The 24,940-nt window shown below is 50.0% G+C and overlaps 1 protein-coding gene across 1 annotated transcript in view; it reads right to left on the bottom strand.

Annotated features, from left to right (window-relative positions):
* The window catches only part of LOC140399422 (protein-serine O-palmitoleoyltransferase porcupine-like), a 25,236-nt gene extending 10,150 nt beyond the window's left edge, over positions 1-15,086 (bottom strand). The window contains exons 1-5 of the mRNA XM_072488999.1: positions 14,905-15,086; positions 12,840-12,996; positions 5,760-5,952; positions 4,213-4,256; positions 2,976-3,157 (exon numbers count right to left, since the gene is read on the bottom strand). Coding sequence (XP_072345100.1) covers positions 2,976-3,157; positions 4,213-4,256; positions 5,760-5,952; positions 12,840-12,975 — 555 coding nt within the window. The 5' untranslated portion in view covers positions 12,976-12,996; positions 14,905-15,086. The remainder of the gene's footprint in view (positions 1-2,975; positions 3,158-4,212; positions 4,257-5,759; positions 5,953-12,839; positions 12,997-14,904) is intronic.
* Positions 15,087-24,940: the final 9,854 nt, after the last annotated feature.

Below are 24,940 nucleotides of genomic sequence, written 5' to 3'. Positions count from 1 at the left end.
GAGGGTCAGTACTGAAGGAGTGCCGCACGGTCAGAGGGTCAGTACTGAGGGAATGCCGCACTGTCAGAGGGTCAGTACTGAGGGAGCGCCGCACGGTCAGAGGGTCAGTACTGAGGGAGTGCTGCACTGTCAGAGGGTCAGTACTGAGGGAGTGCCGCACTGTCAGAGGGTCAGTGCTGAGGGAGAGCCGAACTGTCAGAGGGTCAGTACTGAGGGAGCGCCGCACTGTCAGAGGGTCAGTACTGAGGGAGTGCCGCACTGTCAGAGGGTCAGTGCTGAGGGAGAGCCGCACTGTCAGAGGGTCAGTACTGAGGGAGTACCGCACTGTCAGAGGGTCAGTACTGAGGGAGTGCCGCACTGTCAGAGGGTCAGTGCTGAGGGAGTGCAGCACTGTCAGAGGGTCAGTACTGAGGAGGTGCCGCACTGTCAGAGGGTCAGTACTGAGAGAGTGCTGCACTGTTAGAGGGTCGGTACTGAGGGAGTGCCGCACTGTCAGAGGGTCAGCACTGAGAGAGTGCTGCACTGTCAGAGGTTCAGTACTGAGGGAGCGCCGCACTGTCAGAGGGTCAGTACTGAGGGAGTACCGCACTGTCAGAGAGTCAGTACTGAGGGAGTGCCGCACTTTCAGAGGGTCAGTGCTGAGGGAGTGCTGCACTGTCAGAGGGTCAGTACTGAGGAGGTGCCGCACTGTCAGAGGGTCAGTACTGAGAGAGTGCTGCACTGTTAGAGGGTCGGTACTGAGGGAGTGCCGCACTGTCAGAGGGTCAGCACTGAGAGAGTGCTGCACTGTTAGAGGATCAGTACTGAGGGAGTGCCGCACTATCAGAGGGTCAGTGCTGAGGGAGAGCCGCACTGTCAGAGGGTCAGTACTGAGGGAGTGCCGCACTGTCAGAGTCAGTACGGAGGGATTGCCGCACTGTCAGAGGGTCAGTACGGAGGGAGTGTCGCATTGTCAGAGGGTCAGTACGGAGTGAGTGTCGCATTATCAGAGGGGTCAGTACGGAGGGAATGCTGCACTGGCAGAGGGTCAGTACCGAGGGAGATCTGCACTGTCAGAGGGTCAGTACTGAGGGAGTGTAGCACTGTCAGAGGGTCAGTACTGAGGGAGCGCCGCACTGTCAGAGGGTCAGTACTGAGGGAGCGCTGCATTGTCAGATGGTCAGTACTGAGGGAATGCTGCATTGTCAGATGGTCAGTGCTGAGGGAGTGCTGCACTGTCCGAGGGTCAGTAATGAGGGAGTGTGGCATTGTCAGAGGGTCAGTACTGAGGGAGTGCTGCATTGTCAGAGGTTCAGGACTGAGGGAGTGCCGCACTGTCAGAGGGTCAGTACTGAGAGAGCGCTGCACTGTCAGAGGGTCAGTGCTGAGGGAGTGCTGCATTGTCAGAGGGTCAGTACTTAGGGTGCGCCGCACTGTCAGAGGGTCAATACTGAGGGAGTGCCGCACTGTCAGAGGGTCAGTACTGAGTTAGTGCTGCACTGTCAGAGGGTCAGTACTGAGGGAGTGCCGCACTGTCAGAGGGTCAGTACTGAGTTAGTGCTGCACTGTCAGAGGGTCTGTACTGAGGGAATGCTGCACTGTTCGAGGGTCAGTACTGAGGGAGTGCTGCATTGTCAGAGGGTCAGTACTTAGGGAGTGCCGCACTGTCAGAGGGTCAGTACTGTGGGAGTGCTGCACTGTCAGAGGGTCAGTACTGTGGGAGTGCCGCACTGTCAGAGGGTCAGTACTGAGCGAGTGCCGCACTGTCAGAGGGTCAGTACTGAGGGAGTGCCGCACTGTCAGAGGGTCAGTACTGAGTTAGTGCTGCACTGTCAGAGGGTCAGTGCTGAGGGAGTGCTGCACTGTCAGAGGGTCAGTGCTGAGGGAGTGCTGCACTGTCAGAGGGTCAGTACTGAGGGAATGCTGCACTCTTTGAGGGTCAGTACTGAGGGAGTGCTGCACTGTCAGAGGGTCAGTACTGAGGGAGTGCTGCACTGTCAGAGGGTCAGTACTGTGGGAGTGCTGCATTGTCAGAGGGTCAGTACTGTGGGAGTGCTGCACTGTCAGAGGGTCAGTACTGAGGGAGTGCTGCACTGTCAGAGGGTCAGTACTGAGGGAGTGCCGCACTGTCAGAGGGTCAGTGCTGAGGGAGTGCTGCACTGTCAGAGGGTCAGTACTGAGGAGGTGCCGCACTGTCAGAGGGTCAGCACTGAGAGAGCGCTGCACTGTTAGAGGATCAGTACTGAGGGAGTGCCGCACTATCAGAGGGGCAGTGCTGAGGGAGAGCCGCACTGTCAGAGGGTCAGTACTGAGGGAGTGCCGCACTGTCAGAGTCAGTACGGAGGGATTGCCGCACTGTCAGAGGGTCAGTACGGAGGGAGTGTCGCATTGTCAGAGGGTCAGTACGGAGTGAGTGTCGCATTATCAGAGGGTCAGTACGGAGGGAATGCTGCACTGGCAGAGGGTCAGTACCGAGGGAGATCTGCACTGTCAGAGGGTCAGTACTGAGGGAGTGCCGCACTGTCAGAGGGTCAGTACTGAGGGAGTGCCGCACTGTCAGAGGGTCAGTACTGAGGGAGTGTAGCACTGTCAGAGGGTCAGTACTGAGGGAATGCTGCACTCTTTGAGGGTCAGTACTGAGGGAGTGCTGCACTGTCAGAGGGTCAGTACTGTGGGAGTGCTGCATTGTCAGAGGGTCAGTACTGTGGGAGTGCTGCACTGTCAGAGGGTCAGTACTGAGGGAGTGCCGCACTGTCAGAGGGTCAGTACTGTGGGAGTGCTGCACTGTCAGAGGGTCAGTACTGTGGGAGTGCTGCACTGTCAGAGGGTCAGTACTGTGGGAGTGCTGCACTGTTCCAGGGTCAGTACCGTTGTGGTACTGAGTACGGCTGTTCTCTACCGATCCAGCGCACCCACCAGGGGCTGTTTAACCCGCCCCCCCCTCCCGCGAAACCGCAGAGATTAGGGAGCTTTATCCGTGTCCTCGAAAGACTCACCATCCTCTTACTCTCCATCGCCTGCAGGTAACTTCCAAAGCTTATCCAGGGCCCGAAGATCACTGTCCCCACAAAGTAAATGTAGCCCATAAATTCAACTGGGGAAGGCATCGCAGGAACTGTGGCCTGGTCAAGATCGAACCCCAGCGAAATGGCTTTCATGGCAACAATCATCTGAGCTCCTGGAAGGGATTAGGAGGAGATGTGGAAAGGACAAAGAACCATTCGGTGGAAAGACTGAGCGCACAGGATTAGCAAAGGGACCCCAGAGCCTCTGGAAATCTCAACTCACCCCCATCTCCGCAGCTCGGCCTTGTATCGAGTCCGTTCGTCTACAACCACCCCCACCCCCCGACATTCGCTCACTGACCAACATTACTGCCCAGTCCAGCAAATCTCAAATTCACATCATAGAATTTATCATAGAATTTACAGTGCAGAAGGAGGCCATTCGGCCCATCGAGTCTGCACCGGCTCTTGGAAAGAGCACCCTACCCAACGTCAACACTTCCACCCTATCCCCATAACCCAGTATCCCCACCCAACACTATGGGCAATTTTGGACACTAAGGGCAATTTATCATGGCCAATCCACCTAACCTGCACATCTTTGGACTGTGGGAGGAAACCGGAGCACCCGGAGGAAACCCACGCACACACGGGGAGGATGTGCAGACTCCGCACAGTGACCAAGGCCAGAATTGAATCCGGGTACCAGGCTCCATGGGCACCTGTGCTAACCACTGTGCCAGCCCTGTTGTGGTACAAAGTCTTTACAAACCAGCATGAATATACGGGATTCTCTGTAAACATTGAATAGACCAAGTCATGCGAACTGTTAGAAGAAGCAGTGAATGTGGAGGGGACAGTTAGACATACACACTCACCCTCCCGCACCATCACGCTCAAGCTTACCCCCCTAATGCCCTCACCTTCCTGTCCCTTGACGCCCTCCCCCTCACACCCTAACCCTCCCACGCCCTCGCCCACCCCCTCCCTTACCCTGCTGCCCTCCCTCACCTCCTGCTCCCTTCCGCCCTCATGCTCCCCTCGCCCTTCTGCGCAACTCCCCATCCCTCACCCTCAAGCCCAGTGGCGTCCTCGTCCAAACCTGTACGCACGCTAGTGCACTCGCACACACGCACTCACACGCACTCGTGCATGCACACAGACGTGGGTGCACTCGAAGTTCGAGCGCGCAGACACGCATTGAAGATTGCACGACAACCTGACTCACCTCTCATCTTGTGCCAGCTGACTGTATCTACCATATGCATCTCCCTGTAAAATGCAGAGTAGCAAAGTTAGCAGGTGTCACGCATGGAACATGCCCTTTCCCTCACCTCTCCGACCCAATCCAGTGATGCTGACTCTGGCCATTGTGTCCTTGGGGACACAACCTGTCCCCAAGGAACCTGAGCAAAACGGACATACCACGTGGCCTTGTCTAGGAGTTTTCAATGAACTTCAGGTGGCAACAGCAATGCAGAGATGTTGACACCGCCACCTGCTGCTCAAAACCTGCCATTACATCGTGAACGTTGACATAATAATTTACAATTGCAGATTTTTTTAAAAATTCCAATTAAAGGGCAATTTATTGCGGCCAATCCCCCTGCCCTGCGCAACTTGGGGATGTGGGGGTGAGACACACACACAGACACGGGGAGAATGTGCAAACTCCACAGGGACAGTGACCCAGGACTGGGATCGAATCCGGGTCCTCAGTGCCGTGAGGCAGCAGTGCTAACCACTGCAAATGTTGACAAAAAGCCAGAATTGGGACAACGCCTGATGGCAGGAAACAAGGTTTGTTTTTTAATGAATTTAAGGAATGTGTCCGTCGCTGGCTCAGGCCCAGCATTTATTGTCCATCCCTAATTGCCCCTTGAGGAGGGGGTGGGTGAGCCGCCTTCTGGAACCCGCTGCAGTCCCCGTGCGGTGTAGGTACACCCACTGTGCTGTTAGGGAGGGAGTTCCAGGATTTTGACCCAGCGACAGTGAAGGAACGGCCGATATATTCCCGAGTGGGGATGGTGAGGGGCTCGGAGGGGAACCTCCAGGTGGTGGGGGTCCCAGGTATCTGCTGCTCTTGTCCTTCTAGATGGAAGAGGGCGTGGGTTTTGGAAGGTGCTGTCTTAAGGGGCCTTGGTGAGTTGCTGCAGTGCATCTTGTAGACGGTACACACGGCTGCCTCTGTGCGTCGGTGGTGGAGGGAGTGAATGTTTGTGGAAGGGGGAGCAATCAAGCGGGGCTGCTTTGTCCTGGGTGGTGTCGAGCTTCTCGAGTGTTGTTGGAGCTGCTCTCATCCAGGCAAGTTCCATCCCACTCCTGTCTTGTGCCTTGTAGATGGCTTTGGGGGGGGGGTCAGAAGGGGAGTTACTCTCCGCAGGATTCCCAGCCTCTGACCTGCTCTGGTAGCCACAGTATTTATACGGCTCGGTCCAGTTCAGTTTCTGATCAATGGTAACCCCCAGGATGTTGAGTGTGGGGGATTCAGCGATGGTAATGCCATTAAATGCCAAGGGGCGATGGTTAGATCCTCTCTTGTAGGAGATGGGCATTGCCTGGCACTTGGTGGCACAAATATAACTTGCCACTCATCAGCCCAAAGCCTGGATATTGTACAGCTCCTTCTGTGTACGAAGGAGTGTGCAGGGATATATTTGTTGAGGAATTCTCTAGGTGGCAGGAATCAATGCGCCAGAGGGATCTTGGTAGTGTTGCCAGGGAGATGGCAGTGTGGAAGGAAGCGGAACACGGATAACAGAGAAGCGCACTCACCCCATGAGCAGGTAGATGAGGATGGTCACTGACAGAAAGACGCCCTTATTCTGAGAGTGACGACACAGGAACAGCACAATGTAACACATCAAGCTCAGCAGCAGCACCCACACCGTCTGTAACTGGAAGAAGTGGTGGAGGCAGTAAAACCCTCCAGCAATACTGCTCAGGTGTTTGATCCAGGGGGGCAAACCTGGCGGGGCAGAGAGAGAGAAAGAGAGAGAGGTAAGATATATGCGAGCTCAATAAATGAACATGGGTCCAGTGGTGCAGTACAGGCACGAATCGATCATGAATAAGCAAAAATACAGTTATTACTACGGCTATTTCTAGCAAAGGCCATGTGTCAGCATAACAGAGGTAGTTTTTGAATGATCGACATTTGTATTGTTCAATATTAGAAATAAGGTGTAGATTTAGGTGGCTTTAATTTACTGTTGTTGAGTAGTTAGATTCAAGCTTAAAAAAAGCTGTTTACATGCAAGGAGGTTTGGTTTCACTTCAAACTGTTTTTCTGTTGTGCTGAGTGAGGTTACAACGTGTTAAGAACCTTTCCTGTTGACTCCCTTATATCCTATTTGTTTTATTTTGGCGTTATCTTCTTTGGTCCATGGATCTTTACTGGGACATGCCTTTAGGTTGAGCAGTTGATGGGAGGAGCTAGTACACTGCTAGGAAGATTTAGATTTTGAACAGCAGAACTTAGACTTGATGGCACCCACGAGATTGGAGGGATTTGGTTCGATTGTTTGGCTGGTGGCTAATGGATTGGCCAGGGACAGTGTCCTGCCCGGCAACAGACAGCGATTGTGTCCTGCTGGGTGGGGTTTTCAGAGAAGCTTTCAGCAGAGAGCTTCTGGACTCTTAAAGGGGAGGCGCTGTTGCTCTCTTGCTCAAATGTTGGCTAATTGCGGTGAATTTATACCAGCCCCCCCGAACAGGCGCCGGAATGTGGCGACGAGGGGCTTTTCACAGTAACGTCATTTGAAGCCTACTTGTGACAATAAGCCATTTTCATTTCATTTTTTCCATTTCAAAAGCCACGAGACCCTCAAGGTGGAAGCGGCTCCCTTTCTCACTCTCAGCTCAAGGAAGAGGTCTCTAGACCCTGATGTGTCGACAGTGAAAACCATTACAGGCCGACGGCAAAGATATCATCCAACTAGAGGCCTAGACTGAAGAAAAAAAATCTAACTGGAAGATATTCATCTGAAACCGAGACTTTTACTTCTGGCATTGTATTTACATCCTCTTTCCCCGGTGTTTCTTTGTCTTGTGTGTGTTGATGATGGGGCGATTTAAGGGGGGGGGATTAGGAATTAGATAGTAGTTAACCAGTTTCATTTGTTTCCTTTTTAATGATAGTTACTGTTAATAATAAAAAGTTAATTGTGTTTAAATTTACACACCTGTTAACTGTAGTTATTGGGCAGTCAAAGACTTCAGGTATTTTTTTTTTTAAAAGAAAAGCTAATTTCAACCGTGTTACGACTCCAGATCAATTGCCCGCGCACTTGCTCAGGGTGTCGTAACAAAGTAAATTACAGATTGGAGACAAGGGTGAGCTGTTGCTTAGCAACCGGGGGCCACCTTTAGGGAAAATACCTGGTCGAGTTTGGTTTAACTGGAAGCCCGAGGAGGAGGCGCTTCGCAGTCAGAGAGGGAAAACTCTCTCGGCTTTGCTAGGAAAAAAGCCATACAATGGAGTAAGTGGAAAAGAAGGCTAGAAACCTAAAGAATTGCTGGCTAAGTGGAGTGATCCAGTCGACACGAAGATGGCGATTTAACTAATTTTATTTTTAACTTAATTGTAAAGCTATTTTCTTTTGATGTTAATGTGGTTCATTCGGTGTTTGAATTAAAGTTTGTTTTAACATAAAAGATAGTGATTGGTCCAAGTCATCACTGCTGGGGTGGAGCGTCCTTTCCTCAGTTTTACAAATTGAACAATTGTTTGGGGAACCCCAATTGTATGGCTTTTTTCCTAGCAAAGCCGAGAGAGATTACCCTCTCTGACTGCGAAGCGCCTCCTCCTCGGGCTTCCAGTTTCCTAACAAAAATTAGGGTTCGCTGTTAGGCTTCATGGGTCAGGTTAGTTTGGACGGTTATGGTTCGAAATTGTGGTTAGGGTTAGTTTTGAGGGTTAAAGTTAGGGTTTGTGGTTAGGGTTCGGGTTGATGGTCCAAAGTTAGGGTTCAGGATTTGTGGTTAGGGTAAAGTTTATGCTGTGTAGTTAGAGTTAGTTTTGGGTCAAGGTTTGTTAAGTAATGGATTAAGAGACATTCCAATTAGTTGTCTCATTTATGTTAAGTATCCAATAATTGACACTGATATGTAAAGAGGCTTCAGGTGGCCTTTGTGTCAGGTGATGTGAAGATAGAGTTTTGTGCATAGTCTGTTAAAGCGAAATAAAGGTGTTTGTAAAAAGAAGCAGAACCTTTGACTCTTTATACAACAGCAGCTAAACGTCTAACAAATTGGTAGCAGAGGATGGTTGTTGTACAAATGTGAAGGGTTGAAAGATACAACTTTTCCTGATCAAACCAAGGAGTGAGTGAGAAGGAAAAAAAAAGGTGTAAGGCTGAACCGAGGATAAAGGTGGCCGGATAGGACTACTTTCTTTTCTGAAAGGGGATTGTACGACCAATGGAGAAGTGCAGTAGTTACGTGGAGTAAGGTAACTGCTTTGGGAAAGAGAAAACAAGGTATGGCATTGGCTCTTTCTCTACCATATGGCAGTAAAATCCGAAACAAAGTGCTTTCTGAGCTGGAATTGGAAGAGTTAGACTCAGAAGAAGGTCTGGAGACTCTATTACGTTATATGGATAAGATTTATAAAAAGGATCACTTGTTAAGTGCGTATGAAGCATGGTCGGATTTTGATAGGTTCCGGAAAATAGAGGATTTCCCGCACCAGCCTCCCCGAACAGGTGCTGGAATGTGGCGACTAGGGGCTTTTCACAGTAACTTCATTTGAAGCCTACTTGTGACAATAAGCGATTTTCATTTCTCCATGGAAGACTATATAATGGAATTTGGCAGACTATATAAAAGGCTGCAGAAACACAACCTGGAATTTCCACAGTCTGTGTTGGCCTTTAAATTACTTGACTGTGCTAGAGTGAGCAACATGGATAGGTTCCTGGTTTTGACAAGAGTTCAGTTTACTGATAAGGATACCTTATTCGAACAGATGACAGAAGCTTTAAAAAAGGTTTCTGGGGAAACATTCGATTCCGATGGCTCTGATGACACAAATAGGTCAGCCTGCAATAAAGCAGAATATGGAAGATACACTACTAACAGGATGGCAAAATCACACAGCTACAAACAGGCTCCAAGATGATAGGAGGAGATTGGGACCCAGAAATTATGAAGACAGAAACCCAGTTAGAACCTACAATAGGTAGATGAACCCAGAAATGCACGGGTCATGTTAAATCAATGTTTTCGATGTGACTCTCAAAACCATTATGCTTTCAACTGCCTAACACATTATAATAGTGTTTGAAGCGACACACGACACGGAAGAGCAGGAAGAGGAAAACGATAGTGACCAGAAAGAAGGCATTGTCCAATTAACAAGCAGTTTTACGCCGGTAATGAGGGTGTTGGTTGCAGAATCCTTCAACTGTGCTGTATTGGACAGTGGCTGTACATCTACTGTGTGGAATTGACTGGTTAAAATGTTACCTGGACTCTTTGAATGCTGAAAATCGTAACAAGGTTAAGGAATTTGAAAGTTCCACAAGTTTCAGGTTTGGGGATGATAATACTCTGAAGTCGCTGAAAAGAGTGGTGATCCCTTGCAATATTGCCGGAGTGAATCATTTCATTAGCACGGATGTTGTATCAAGTGAGCTACCTTTGCTTCTGAGCAGACCGTCGATGAAGAAAGCACACATGAAACTGGATATGGAACAGAATAAGGCAACAGTTTTTGGAAAGAAGGTGGACTTACAATTTACACAGTCGGGACACTATTGTATTCCATTACTGACAAATAATATTTCAAGTAGAGTGGTTAAGGATGTGTTAATGGCAGTTGAAAATGGGACTTTAGCTGATAAAAAGCTTGTGGTACTAAAACTGCATAGGCAATTTGCACATCCGTCTCCTCGGAGGCTGAAAAATGTATTAAAGGATGCAGGGGTAAGGGATGACGACTATACTAAACTGATAGAACAGGTTAGTGACCGCTGTGAAGTTTGTAGGAAGTACAGAAGGACACCAGCACGACCGATAGTAACCCTACCTTTGGCCAGGGATTTTAACGACATTGTGGCCATGGACTTTAAGATCTGGGATAAAGCAAATAATATATTTATTTTGCATTTTGTAGATTTAGCAACCAGATTTAGTCAATCAACGATTGTACGAAGTAAAGAAAAGAGAGTAATTCTGGATCAAATCATGGAAAAATGGATAGGGACAGGAATGGGCCCACCAGCAAAATTTCTTACGGACAATGGGGGAGAATTTGCTAATGATGAGTTTAGGGATGTGTGTGAAAACGTGATTATCACAGTTATGAAGACAGCTGCGGAAAGCCCATTTAGTAATGGTGTGTGTGAAAGAAACCATGCTGTAATAATGACATGCTCCAGAAAATTTTGGCAGATAGACCAAACTGCAAGTTAAATTCAGCTTTAGCGTGGGCGGTACATGCAAAGAATTCATTGCTGATGGTTGGGGGCTATAGTGCCTATCAATTAGTGTTTGGTAGAAATCCTAAAATTCCGTCCATTTTAGATGACCACCCTCCAGCTTTGGAAGGGACTACAATTAGCTCTGCATTTGCTGAGCATTTAAATGCATTACATAGCAGTAGAAAAGCTTTTTTGGAAGCAGAAGTCTCTGAAAGAATTTGCAGAGCTTTAAGACATAATGTACGGCCATCAAATACCATTTTTAAGCAAGGAGACATGGTATACTATAAGAGAGACCATGTTAATGAATGGAAAGGCCCAGGGAAGATCATAGGCATAGATGGCAAAACAATTATTTTGCAACATGGCAATCAAACCTTTAGGGTACATTCATCAAGGATAATTGGTACAGATTACAAATTTTCAAATTTAGAGGGTTGGTGGTTAGGATTAGTTTTGAGGGTTGGTGGTTCGTGTTAGGGTTAGGGTTGGTGGTTAGGATTAGTTTTGAGGGTTGGTGGTGAGGGTTGGTTTTGAGGGTTGGTGGTTCGTGTTAGGGTTAGTTTTGAGGGTTGGTGGTTTGGGTTAGTTTTGAGGGTTGGTGGTTTGGGTTAGGATTAGTTTTGAGGGTTAGGATTAGTTTTGAGAGTCGGTGGTTAGGGTTAGTTTTGAGGGTTGGTGGTTAGGGTTAGTTTTGATGGTTAGTGGTTTGGATTAGGATTAGTTTTGAGGGTTAGGGGTTAGGGTTAGTTTTGAGGGTTAGGGTTAGGGTTAGTTTTGAGGTTTGGGTTAGGATTAGTTTTGAGGGTTGGTGGTTAGGGTTAGTTTTGAGGTTTGGTGGTTAAGGTTAGTTTTGAGGGTTAGTGGTTTTGGTTAGGATTAGTTTTGAGGGTTGGTGGTTTCGATCAGTGGTTAGGGTTAGTTTTAGTTTAGGGTTAGTTTTGAGGATTAGTGGTTTGGGTTAGTTTTGAGGGTTAGTGGTTTGGGGTAGGGTTAGTTTTGAGGGTTAGTGGTTTGGGTTAGGGTTAGTTTTGAGGGTTAGTGGTTTGGGTTAGGGTTAGTTTTGAGGGTTGGTTTTGATGGTTGGTGGTTTGGGTTAGTTTTGAGGATTGAGCTCCACAATTACTGTTCAGTGTTCGGGGCAGTCATGATCCCAGAAAGAAGGGTTGCACTCACGGGAAAGTGAGACAGGTAGTGGGCATCCTGAGTTGGAGGAGAGAGAGGATACAGAACAGGAAGGAAGCGCAGCCTGCAAGCCATCGCTTCCTCATAGCATTGACTCTGTCAAACTCTCTTCAAATCTTAAACATTTCAACAAGATCACCTCTCCTTCTAAACTCCGGGGAATATTAGCTTATTCTCCTCAATTGCTCTTCATTCAATCAAAGGATCAGGAGGAGGCCATTCGGCCCATCGGGTCTGCTCTGCCATTCAATGAGATCCTGATTGATCTGAAAATCCTCAACTCCACTTTCCCGCCTTATTCCTCTATTACCCTCGATTCCCTCACTCATTAAAAATATTCACAGTAACTTCAGTGTAATAGTCAGCCTAATGCGACAATAATAAAGATTATTATTAAATCTGTCTCTCAGCCTTGCACATCAACCCAGCCTCTCTGTGTAAAGACTTCCACAGATTCACTCCCCTCTGAGGTAAGAAATTCCTCCTCATCTCTGTCTCAAAAGGACGACCCCCTGACTCGGAGATTCTGCCCTCTGGTCCTGGACTCTCCCACAAGAGCCTCTCAGCATCAACCCAGTCAAACTCCCCCCGAGAATCCGAATGTCTCAATAAGGCCGCCTCTCATTCTTCTAAACTCCAATCAGTACAGACCCGACCTCCTCAACCTCTCCTCATGAGAAAATCCCTCCCTTTCCGGGATCGACCGAGTGAACCTTCTCTGGACTGCCTCCAATGACAGTGTATCTTGCCTTAGATAAGGGACAAAACAGTTCACTGTATCTCACGTGCGGTCTAACTAGTGCCTTGTATAGTTTCAACGAGTCTTCCCTCCTTTTATACTCCATTCCCTTCGGACAAAGGCCAACATTCCATTTGCCTTTCCAATACCTCCTTTATTCTTCCGACCAAAGTGCAGAAGTTCACATGTTCCTGCATTGTATTCCACCTCATCCCCTGATCCCAGGATTCAGCCTGGTGAACATCCATTGCACTTCCTACAGGGCAAGTATATCTTTGCTCAAGTCAGATGATCAAAACTGGACAGAGTACATTAGGTGCAGTCTCACCAACACCACAATCGCTTGTTCGGCCCACAAAGAGTGGATTGCCGAGCATTTTCCTGGAACTGGTTGGGTCGCTAAATTGGAGAGGGAATGAGTTACCGAGCAAGAGGCTTCCAGGAGCAAGGGGCCAAACATTACTCCAGCGATACCCAACACAAGCGGGACATGAACTCTTGACTCACCCAGCCTCCACAACACGCGACATCCCAGGCAGATCAGGAGAAGCTGCCACACCTGTTCGAGGCCCTGCTGGGCAGTGGGAAGCACACAGCCTCTGGACAATTGGCGGAAAAACTCCTGTCGACTGACGGCTGCCATGCCAGGCTTCCTTCATCGGACCTGCAGGAGAGAAAGGTGCAGTTCACCGAGCAGAGCCTTCCGTGTGCACAATGTCCTTTCAATTGCCAGCCGCTGAGGGAGTGCTGTACTTTTGGAAGGTCCGTACTGAGGGAGCGCCGCACTGTCGGAGGGTCAGTACTGAGGGAGTGCCGCACTGTCGGAGGGTCAGTACTGAGGGAGTGCCGCACTGTCGGAGGGTCAGTTATGAGGGAGCGCCGCACTGTCGGAGGGTCAGTACTGAGGGAGTGCCGCACTGTCGGAGGGTCAGTACTGAGGGAGTGCCGCACTGTCAGAGGGTCAGTACTGAGGGATTGCCGCACTGTCGGAGGGTCAGTACTGAGGGAGCGCCGCACTGTCGGAGGGTTAGTGCGGAGGGACCGCTGCATTGTCGAAGGGTCAGTACTGAGGCACCACCGCACTGTCGGAGGGTCAGTTATGAGGGAGCGCCGCACTGTCGGAGGGTCAGTACTGAGGGAGCGCCGCACTGTCAGAGGGTCAGTACTGAGGGAGCGCCGCACTGTCAGAGGGTCAGTACTGAGGGAGCACCGCACTGTCGGAGGGTCAGTACTGAGGGAGCGCCGCACTGTCAGAGGGTCAGTACTGTGGGAGCGCCGCACTGTCGGAGGGTCAGTAATGAGGAAGCGCCGCACTGTCGGAGGGTCAGTACTGAGGGAGCGCCGCACTGTCGGAGGGTCAGTACTGAGGGAGCGCCGCACTGTCGGAGGGTCAGTAATGAGGAAGCGCCGCACTGTCGGAGGGTCAGTGTTGAGGGAGAGCCGCACTGTCAGAGGGTTAGTGCTTAGGGAGCGCTGCACTGTCGAAGGGTCAGTCAGTACTAAGTGACCACCGCACTGTCGGAGGGTCAGTAGTGAGGAAGCGCCACACTGTCAAAGGATCAATGATCCCTGGCTGATTTTCCCTCTTTCTTGAACCCAGGGATCACTGGACAGTGATCAGGAGCAGGAACCCTGGCTGATTTCCTCTCTCTCGCTAACCCAGGTATCACTGGACAGTGATCAGGAGCAGGAACCCCTGGCTGATTTCCCCTCTCTCTCTAACTCAGGGAAAACTGGACAGTGATCAGGAGCAGAAACCCTGGCTGATTTCCCCTCGCTCTTTCTAACCCAGGGATCACTGGAAAGTGATCAGGAGCAGGAACCCTGGCTGATTTCCCATCTCTCTAACCCAGGGATCACTGGACAGTGATCAGGAGCAGGAACCCTGGCTGATTTCCCATCTCTCTAACCCAGGGATCACTGTACAGTGATCAGGGGCAGGAACCCTGGCTGATTTCCGCTCTCTCTCTAACCCAGGGATCACTGCATAGTGATCAGGAGCAGAAAACACTGGCTGAATCCCCATCTCCTGTCTGCCACCTAGGGGGCACTGAGGGAAACTGGACCATCATTGTGGGGATGGAACTACCTGGGCTGAGCCCATGACAGGAGGTGACAAATGCCAACCTGCCCACTCCAAGTGGTCCAATGCACCCCAGTGGCCAAGCTTATCCAGGATCTGCAAAACCAGCTTCAGGATTTGGGGCAACTTGCAAACAAATGGGGAGCAAGGAGACTGTAGCTGGGGCCATATTTTTTTTGGGGGGGTGGTAAATCCTTGATGCAGGGTTTGAAAAAGTAATTTTTTTTCACCCTACAGAATGATCCAGATTGCCCCCGGCTTCGAATTAAGTCGGCAACTCCCGATTTTTTTTAACGCATGGTCTGATTTGCAGTGGGCCGGGTGGATGAGGCCGGGTTGGAGTGAAATCTATGGAGGATTTTTCCAGCGGTCCGGACGACCTTTAGACTTGTCCTCCTGGGGACCGGCTCTGTCTTCCCGGGGGGGGGGGGGGGGGGCAGATCCGGGTCCTGGAGGCCGCAGGCTTCACCCTCACTGCGGCCCTTTTACCTCTGCGAGCGGTGGGGTTCTCGCCTCCTTCTCCCTCGGGTTCAGAGCCGACCTGCTCCCTCCTGCCTCTTCTTCTGCTCCACCAACGGTCCCGCCGCCGACATGGTCAGCGGCGCCGGATCCATTCACAACAACAGGAGGGAGGCCGGCCGGGGAGGGAGGGATGCGACTGCGCATGCGTCAGACCGGCGTCCCTCTCCCGTCCTGCGCACGCGCCCTCACACTGCAGCACCACGCGTGCGGCCGGCTGCTGGGTGAATGCGCCTGCGTGCTGGCCGAGTGCTGTCTCGGCAGGCGTCACTGCGCATGCCCCGTGCCGGTCGGCTGGATCTGGTCCATTTCTTGTCCCTGGTCAGGGGGAGGCAATGGTTATGCCATTGAATATGATGGGGAGATGGTTAAATTATCCTTTTGTACTAATTGGTTCAACTAATTAGTTTAACATTCTCACAAATAAGGGAGAATATCAAATTGAAGCAAAAAGCATACAAAGTGGCAAAGATCAGTGGGAGACTAGAGGACTGGGAAATCTTTAGGGGGCAACAGAAAGCTACTAAAAAAGTTATAAAGAAGAGTAAGATAGATTATGAGAGTAAACTTGCTCAGAATGTAAAAACAGATAGTAAAAGTTTCTACAAATGCATAAAACAAAAAAGAGTGGCTAAGGTAAATATTGGTCCTTTAGAGGATGAGAAGGGAGATTTAATAATGGGAGATGAGGAAATGGCTGAGGAACTGAACAGTTTTTTGGGTCAGTCTTCACAGTGGAAGACACAAATAACATGCCAGTGACTGATAGAAATGAGGCTACGACAGGTGAGGACCTTGAGAGGATTGTTATCACTAAGGAGGTAGTGATGGGCAAGCTAATGGGGCTAAAGGTAGACAAGTCTCCTGGCAATAAGACCATAAGACATAGGAGCGGAAGTAAGGCCATTTGGCCCATTGAGTCCACTCCACCATTCAATCATTGATGATTTCAACTCCATTTACCCGCTCTCTCTCCATAGCCCTTAATTCCTCGAGAAATCAAGAATTTATCAACTTCTGTCTTAAAGACACTCAACGTCCCGGCCTCCACCGCCCTCTGTGGCAATGAATTCCACAGACCCACCACTCTCTGGCTGAAGAAATTTCTCCTCATCTCTGTTCTAAAGTGACTCCCTTTTATCCTAAGACTGTGCCCCCAGGTCCTAGTCTCCCCTGCTAATGGAAACAACTTCCCTACGTCCACCCTATCTAAGCCATTCATTATCTTGTAAGTTTCTATTAGATCTCCCCTCAACCTCCTAAACTCCAATGAATATAATCCCAGGATCCTCAGCCGTTCATCGTATGTTAGGCCTCCTGGGATCATCCGTGCGAATGATGGAATGCATCCCAGAGTGCTAAAAGAGATGGCTAGGGAAATTGCAAATGCACTAGTGATAATTTACCAAAATTCACTAGACTCTGGGGTGGTCCCGGCGGATTGGAAATTAGCAAACGTGACACCACTGTTTAAAAAAGGAGGTAGGCAGAAAGCGGGTAATTATAGTCCTGAGCTTAACTTTGGTAGTAGGGAAGATGCTGGAATCTATCATCAAGGAAGAAATAGCAAGGCATCTGGATGGAAATTGTCCCATTGGACAGACGCAGCATGGGTTAATAAAGGGCAGGTCGTGCCCAACTAATTTAGTGGAATTTTTTGAGGACATTAACAGTGCGGTAGATAACGGGGAGCCAATGGATGTGGTATATCTGGATTTCCAGAAAGCCTTTGACAAGGTGCCACACAAAAGGTTGTTGCATAAGATAAAGATGCATGGCATTAAGGGGAAAGTAGTTAAGGCATGGATAGAGGATTGGTTAATTAATAGAAAGCAAAGAGTGTGGATTAATGGGTGTTTCTCTGGTTGGCAATCAGTAGCTAGTGGTGTCCCTCAGGGATCAGCGTTGGGCCCACAATTGTTCACAATTTACATAGATGATTTGGAGTTGGGGACCAAGGGCAATGTGTCCCAAGCTTGCAGACGACACTAAGATAAGTGGTAAAGCAAAAAGTGCAGAGGATACTGGAAGTCTGCAGAGGGATTTGAATAGGCTAAGTGAATGGGCTAGGGTCTGGCAGATGGATTACAATGTTGACAAATGTGAGGTTATCCATTTTGGTAGGAATAACAGCAAAAGGGATTCTTATTTAAATGATAAAATATTAAAACATGCTGCTGTGCAGAGAGACCTGGGTGTGCTAGTGCATGAGTCGCAAAAAGTTGGTTTACAGGTGATTAAGAAGGCAAATGGAATTTTGTCCTTCATTGCTAGAGGGATGGAGTTTCAGACTAGGGAGGTTATGCTGCAATTGTATAAGGTGTTAGTGAGGCCACACCTGGAGTATTGTGTTCAGTTTTGGTCTCCTTACCTGAGAAAGGACGTACTGGCGCTGGAGGGTGTGCAGAGTAGATTCACTAGGTTAATCCCAGAGCTGAAGGGGTTGGATTACGAGGAGAGGTTGAGTAGACTGGGACTGTACTCGTTGGAATTTAGAAGGGTGAGGGGGGATCTTATAGAAACATATAAAATTATGAAGGGAATAGATAGGATAGATGCGGGCAGGTTGTTTCCAGTGGCGGGTGAAAGCAGAACGAGGGGGCGTAGCCTCAAAATAAGGGGAAGTAGATTTAGGACTGAGTTTAGGAGGAACTTCTTCACCCAAAGGGTTGTGAATCTCTGGAATTCCTTGCCCAGTGAAACAGTAGAGGCTCCTTCATTAAATGTTTTTAAGATAAAGATAGTTTTTTGAAGAATAAAGGGATTAAGGGTTATGGTGTTCGGGCCGGAAAGTGGAGCTGAGTCCACAAAAGATCAGCCATGATCTCATCGAATGGCGGAGCAGGCTCGAGGGGCAACATGGCCTACTCCTGCTTCTAGTTCTTCTAAATCTATTCTGCAATGCCTCTCGACCCAATTTCCCCACACTACTTCACATATTTTCAATTATCTGTATTTGGTGCAGTAAGTGTTAAATGCCTGGGTTAGGGTGGCATGGTGGCGCAGCGGTTAGCACTACAGTCTCACGGCGCCGAGGTCCCAGGTTCGATCCCGGCTCTGGGTCACTGTCCGTGTGGAGTTCGTACATTCTCCCCGTGTTTGCGTGGGTTTCACCCTCACAACCCAAAGTTGTGCAGGGTAGGTGGATTGGCCACACTAAATTGCCCCTTAATTGGGAAAAAATGAATTGGGTACTCTAAATTTAAAAAAAAATAAAAGTCCAACAGGTTTGTTTCAAATCACTAGCTTTCGGAGCGCTGCACCTTCCTCATGTGAGCAGTGCTCCGAAAGCTAGTGATTTGAAACAAATACAGGCAGAGATTCTGCATTATCTGACAGGGGGGTCAAGTCTCTGGAAGGAGTCTCAGAATACTGCTCTTTCTCAGAGTGGGGTATTCAAGACATTGTTGCTCTCATTGGTTGTTTCTAAATATGGCGGTCAATATGGTCGCCTTCCTTAATTCTAATTACGTTTGCTGTAGAGTCGCCAGGTATCTTTTGATATCGCCAAAGGTTCAAACCCAAATACTGATCAAAGACTCGGTACACCAGTTAGTTAGTTCAAAGTCAATACTATTTATTTACATACACAGCAATATCTACTCATGCACGAAATACTACAGACTAAACTATCACTACTGCTAAAGCCTATACTTAGCTTCGGGAGCCCACTCAGTCAGAGGAACAATGGCCATTGTTCGGTTCTGAGGCTGCTGGGGTCGAAGTGGTGAAGGGGAACAGCTAAGGTTGTCCGCCTGGTAGCGAGCGTTGACCTTGGACTTACCTGCTTCTGGTGCAGCTGGTGGAAGGGTCTCTCCGCTTTGAGAGCCGATTCCAAGAGAGCGATTCTCTCTTGGGGCCTTCTTCTTATACCTGAAGGGGGCTTCACCCGCTTTTGGGCGAGCCTTGAACTTGGCCCCAATCAATTGGGCCATTTCTTGATCACGCGCATTGATCCTGACCAATAAAGGGGTGAGTGCCCTGATGGATGGGCGTGTCCGAGGTGGCCGTTGGCCTGGATTTGTTTTCTTTCGGTTTGGGGAACTGGCGCCGCGAGGTCTGGGGCCAGATCGGTTACTTAAGTATCTTCATTTGTTCCCGGAGATGGGCCATCCATATGCTAATAGGCCTACAATTTCAGTCTCGCCTGGGAGCTGTTTCTCCAATATGCAGACAGGCTCTGTGCCTGCCTGCTTTCTTAGCATTGTCCATTTTTTCCCTGCAATCTTTGCAAATGTCCATTTTGTATTCTGGAAGTGGCCATCCCAGATGGCTACACTCCCTCCTTGTGATCCTCAATGCGAAGCGTGAAGGATCACATTACCGTGTCGTCTTTGTTCTCCTCCCAAGTCGGGCACCCATAAGCACTTACAGGCTCTACACTGCTCTGTCCCATGAATAGCAACTTTTACCTAAATTATTTTATATACATACATCATTATAAAATTCTACGGGGCGCTATGACATTCAGGCATGCATTACAAAATTTAAAAACTGGAACCTCTAACTGTCCTTAACTAAACTAACCTCAATCAATCAAAATAATTTACAACATTTTAAACTGTACGATAGCAGCAACACAGGTCTCTCTGGCGTGGCAGTCAAGCACAGAGTTTTACATTTCTTTATTAAATGAAACGAACACACACAAAAAAACGGATGTACTTTAATTCACTTAAAGGGGTTGCGGGGTTTGTTGAAATCTGAAAATAGGGGATCTGAGGGTGTATACCGGGGTGGGGGAGGCTTTCATCCGCCATTTCCTGAGTATAAGGGTCTGGATGACACTGCAGAGTATCGCCAGTACTAACAGTGCTTCCACAACGTAGGACAGGGAATACCAGGTGATGAACTTGTCACATCAGGTCGGCGTATCGGTAACTATCTCGGGGTTTAGTGTATGGCAGGGGTGGGAAACATTCACGGCCTGTGTGGTAAGGGTCAGGAGGGTAGCGTCCGCGCGCAACTGGAGGGACCCGCTAAGATCCAACTGTAGAGCATGATGGTTGTCATCATCTTTCCTTCTTTCTGACTTATTCTTTTCTTCTTCGCAGGTTCCCGAGTTCTATGGACACAAGCATAATTTCTGTTATCTTGTTTAAGATCTCGTCTGTCTGTCTTTTATTGCCATTCACCCATTATAATTGGTCACCATCTGTGACACCCACACTTTTTTTAAAAAACCAAATATTTGGGACAAGACATCCGAGAAAAATACTGACATAGTGCGAGCCGTCTCGCAGCCTGTGTGATCTACCATCCTAGTGTTTGAGGATGTAAATAGCATCTGGAAGCAACCTAAGGGTTGCCATAAAGAAACAAAAGAGTTTTGAACTAAAAGAGCCAAATGGGGTGCGTATGGGCCGCGGCGGGTAAGAATGGGTGGAATCCCCGGATAGGACGGTGACCAGTGCCGTATATGCTCTACCCGAGCGTAGCTGACCAGAGGGGGGTCCTCAGGCAGGGCGGAGATTAGTGCCATTTCTCCACTGCATGACCGACCGGCAAGAACGGTCAGAATTTGTGGTCGTCGTGGGGGCTGCCTCTTATTTTTTAAAATATTTTTTAAATTAAAGTTTTGCAAAGTTTTTCATAATAAATAATAATAATCCTAACAGAGCAAAATCGAGTGAACATTAACATAGTGCAAAAAGAGAATATACAATAGCAATTGACTAGACGTGACCCCACATGCCTCAGTCTTCCCATACCCTCCCAACGGAGCACTCACCCCCACTCCCCTACGGGTCGCTGCTGCTGCTGACGAGAAGCCACCGGACAGCAGCAGCTCTGTACACTTGGCAAAATTATTTACACACATAAGTAGGCATCTGTTCGTGGCGTTGTCGTCCCTTGCTTCTCCCAGACGGAGTTCGCTGCGGTTGTCGTCTCGTTCCGCTTCTGCGCACTTCTGCTTCTGCGGCCCTCCCGTCTTCCCCATTTTCTCTGTTCCTGTGGACGTTAAGTTTGTTAATGTTTCCCTGCCTCCCCCTCCCCGGCCCTGGCTCTCTATTGTTCCGTCTCTTCCCTCCACCAGCCCCCCCCTCTCCCCGCTCCTGCCTCCCCCCCCCCCTGTGGCTCGCCTTTCCTTCCTCTTAGATTTAGCTGTCGTCCCCCCCCCCCCCTCCCTCTATCTCTGCCTCTCCTGCTTTGGCTACTCTCCCCTGTTTCTTGGCTACCTGGCTATTCTTCTGCTTGTTCGTTGGCCACAAACAGGTCCCGGAACAATTGGGTGAATGGCTCCCACGTTCTGTGGAAGCCGTCGTCTGACCCTCGGATGGCGAATTTGATTTTCTCCATTTGGAGAGATTCCGAGAGGTCAGACAGCCAGTCTGCAGCTTTGGGTGGTGCTGCTGACCGCCAGCCGAACAGGATTCTACGGCGGGCGATCAGGGCAGCAAAGGCAAGGACGTCCGCCCTCCTCCCCAGGAATAGATCTGGCTGGCCTGAAACCCCGAAGACCGCCACTTTCGGGCATGGCTCCACCCTCACCCCCACCACCTTGGACATTGCCTCGAAGAAGGCTGTCCAGTACCCCGCAAGTCTGGGGCAGGACCAGAACATGTGGGCGTGGTTGGCCGGGCCTCCTTGGCACCGCTCACATCTGTCCTCCACCTCTGGGAAGAACCTACTCATACGGATTCTTGTTAAGTGGGCTCTATGTACCACTTTTAGTTGGGTCAGGCTGAGCCTTGCGCACGTGGAGGTGGAGTTGACCCTATGTAGTGCTTCGCTCCAGAGTCCTCACCCTATTTCAATCCCCAGGTCCTCCTCCCACTTCAGTCTTGTTGCGTCCGGTACGGTGTCGGCCCTTTCTACCAGTCAGTCATACATGTCGCTACAGTTTCCTTTATCTAGTATGCTTGCGTCCAGTAACTCTTCCAGTAATGTCTGTCGTCGTGGTTGTGGGTATGTCCCTGTCTCCTTTCGTAGGAAGTTTTTTAGTTGCAGGTACCTTAGCTCGTTCCCCCTGGCTAGCTGGAATTTCTCTGTCAGTTCGCCCAGTGTTGCGATCCTGCCGTCCGTGTATAGGTCCCTGACTGTCAGTGTCCCGCCGTCCTGTCCCCACCTTTTGAAGGTGGCGTCAGTCAGCGCTGGTGTGAACCTATGGTTGTTGCAGATGGGAGCTTTGTCTGACATTTTGGTCAGGCTAAATTGCTGCCATAGTTGGTTCCAGGACTGGAGGGTGGCTATTACCACCGGGCTGCTGGAGTGTTTTTTGGGTGGGGATGGGAGGCCTCCTCCACGCACACCCACTCGGCTTCTGGCTCCTTGATCCGTCCCCTTATTCGCTCGGCCATCGCCGCCCAGTGGTAAAGTTGTAAGTTTGGGAGGGCAAGCCCCCCCCTGGATTTTGTTTTTTGGAGGACCTTCTTTGGGATCCCAGCATTCCTCCCCCCTCCCCATACGAACGCCATGATTAGTTTGTCTAGTGCTTTCAAAAAGGCCTTGGCGATGTAGATCGGGATGGATCTGAATAGGAAGAGGTACCTGGGCAGCACGTTCATTTTGATCGTCTGGACTCTCCCCGCGAGGGAGAGTGGGAGTGTGTTCCATCTTTGCAGGTCCTTTTTTACTTCCTCTGTCAGACTGGTGAGGTTCCATTTGTGTATCCCTTTCCAGCCATGGGCTATTTGGATCCCCAGGTAGCGGAATTTGTGTTGGGCTTGTTTAAGCGGCAGTCCCGTTAGTGCTGCCCCACCTACTTGTGGGTGTACCGGGAAGATCTCGCTTTTGCTCGTGTTGAGTTTGTAGCCCGAGAAGGTGCCAAACTCTTTCAGGAGCGCGATGATTCCGTCCATGCTGCTCTGTGGGTCTGAAATGTAGAGGAGCAGGTCACCTGCATAGAGTGAGACTCTGTGCTCTCTGCCTCCCCTTCGGATCCCCCTCCAGCTTTTTGCTGCTCTGAGCGCGATTGCTAGTGGCTCGATCACTAGAGTGAACAGCAGCGGGGACAGTGGGCATCCTTGTCTGGTGCCCCTGTGCAGCTGGAAGTATCGGGAGTTGGTATTGTTGCTCCGTACGCTCGCCATGGGAGCGTTGTATAGAGCTTTACCCAGGAGGTGAACCCTGTTCCAAGCCCGAACCGCTCCAGTACCTCTGAGGTATTTCCATTCGACCCTGTCGAAGGCCTTTTCTGCAGCTAGGGAGACGATCACCTCTGGTGTTCTTTCCCCGGAGGGGGTCATTATCATGTTCAGCAGGCGCCTGATGTTCGAGGTAAGCTGTCTACCTTTGACAAAGCCCGTCTGGTCCTCTGCGACCACCTCAGGTACATAGTCTTCTAGCCTTTTGGCTAGAATCTTGGCCAGTATTTTGGCGTCTGCATTCAGCAGTGAGATGGGTCTGTATGACCCACATTCCGTTGGGTCTTTGTCTTTCTTAGGTATCAGTGAGATTGAGGCCTGTGCTAGCGTGGGTGGCAGTGTGCCCCTAGCTAGCGAGTCTGTGAACATCTCCCGCAGGTGCGGGGCCAGTGCTGTCGTAGATTTTTTGTAGAAGTCCGCCGGGAACCCGTTGGGTCCCAGTGTCTTCGCCGCCTGCATGGAGCTAATGCTGTCCATGATCTCTCCCAGAGCTAGTGGTGCTTCCAAGCCCCGTTTCCTGCCCTCCCCCACGACTGGAATGTCCAGTCCATCAAGGAACCGTTTCATCCCAGACTCCCCCATTGGGGGCTCTGAGGTGTACAGCCCTTGGTAGAAGGCCTTGAAGGTTTTGTTGATCTTTCCTGGTTCTGTTTCTAGCGTGCCTCTGGTATCCCTAATTTGTGCAATTTCTCTGGTGGCTGCCTGCTTTCTCAGCTGGTGTGCCAACAGGCGGCTGGCTTTGTCTCCGTGCTCGTATAGGGTCCCACGTGCCTGGCGGAGTTGGTGCACTGCTTTCCTGGTGGAGAGCAGTTCCTTTGTAGCTCTTTCCTCTCCGCCAGGAGCTCTACGGTCGGGGCCTCGGAGTATTTACTGTCTACCTCCAGTATGGAGTTGACCAGCTGCTGCCTCGCCACCCTTTCCTCCCTATCTCTTCGTGATTTGAAAGCGATGATTTCCCATCTTAGTATGGCCTTGAGTGCTTCCCAGAACGTGGAGGGTGAGACCTCCCCGTTCTGGTTGTTCTCTGTGTACTCTGCAATGGCCCGTGGTAACCTTTCGTTGAAGGCCTTGTCTGCTAGTAGGGCGACGTCCAACCTCCATGTGGGGCGTTGGGCCCTGCCCGTCTCCAGCCTCACGTCCATGTAGTGTGGAGTGTGGTCTGATATCACAATTCCACCTTATCTAACCCCGGAAGCACCGTTTTCTCTACCACAAAGAAGTCAATTCTGGTGTATACGTTGTGTACTGGGGAGAAGAAGGAGAACTCCTTCTCCCCCGGGTGGGTGAACCTCCAGGGGTCCACCGCTCCCACCTGCTCCATAAAGTGACTGAGTTCCCTTGCCATGCTTGAGGTTTTCCCCGTTTTGGGGTTTGATCTGTCTGTCTTTGGATCCTGTACACAGTTGAAGTCCCCCCCCTCCTCCCCCCCCCCCCCCATGATTAGTCGATGCGTCGCTATGTCTGGCATTTCTGCCATGGTCTTCTTGATGAAGCTTGTGTCGTCCCAGTTGGGTGCGTACACGTTAACTAGTACTACCGGTGCCCCATCCAGGGCCCCGCTGACCATGACGTACCGTCCCCCTGGGTCCGTAACCGTGTTTGTCGCCCTAAACGTCGTCCTCTTGCCGATCAACATCGCCACCCCCCTGGCCCTTGTACCACAGCAGGAATGGTAGGTTTGTCCCACCCAGCCCTTTCTTACCCGCAGTCGGTCCTGTTCTCTCAGGTGTGTCTCTTGGAGGAAGACTATGTCGGCCCTCATATTTCTTAGGTGGGTGAGGACTCTGGATCTCTTCACTGGGCCGTTGAGTCCCCTTACGCTCCAGGTGACTATCCTGGTGGGGGGCTTCTGCCCCCTCGCTCCTGTGGGATTAACCATACCTACCTGGTGGACGCGTCCCTGCCCTCCGGGGTTTCCC

This window comes from Scyliorhinus torazame, chromosome 22 (assembly GCF_047496885.1).
Source record: "Scyliorhinus torazame isolate Kashiwa2021f chromosome 22, sScyTor2.1, whole genome shotgun sequence".
In the NCBI taxonomy this organism is placed as follows: domain Eukaryota; kingdom Metazoa; phylum Chordata; class Chondrichthyes; order Carcharhiniformes; family Scyliorhinidae; genus Scyliorhinus; species Scyliorhinus torazame.
The sequence above is the reverse complement of the archived record's forward strand: the minus strand, read 5'-3'. Positions and strand labels throughout refer to the sequence as shown.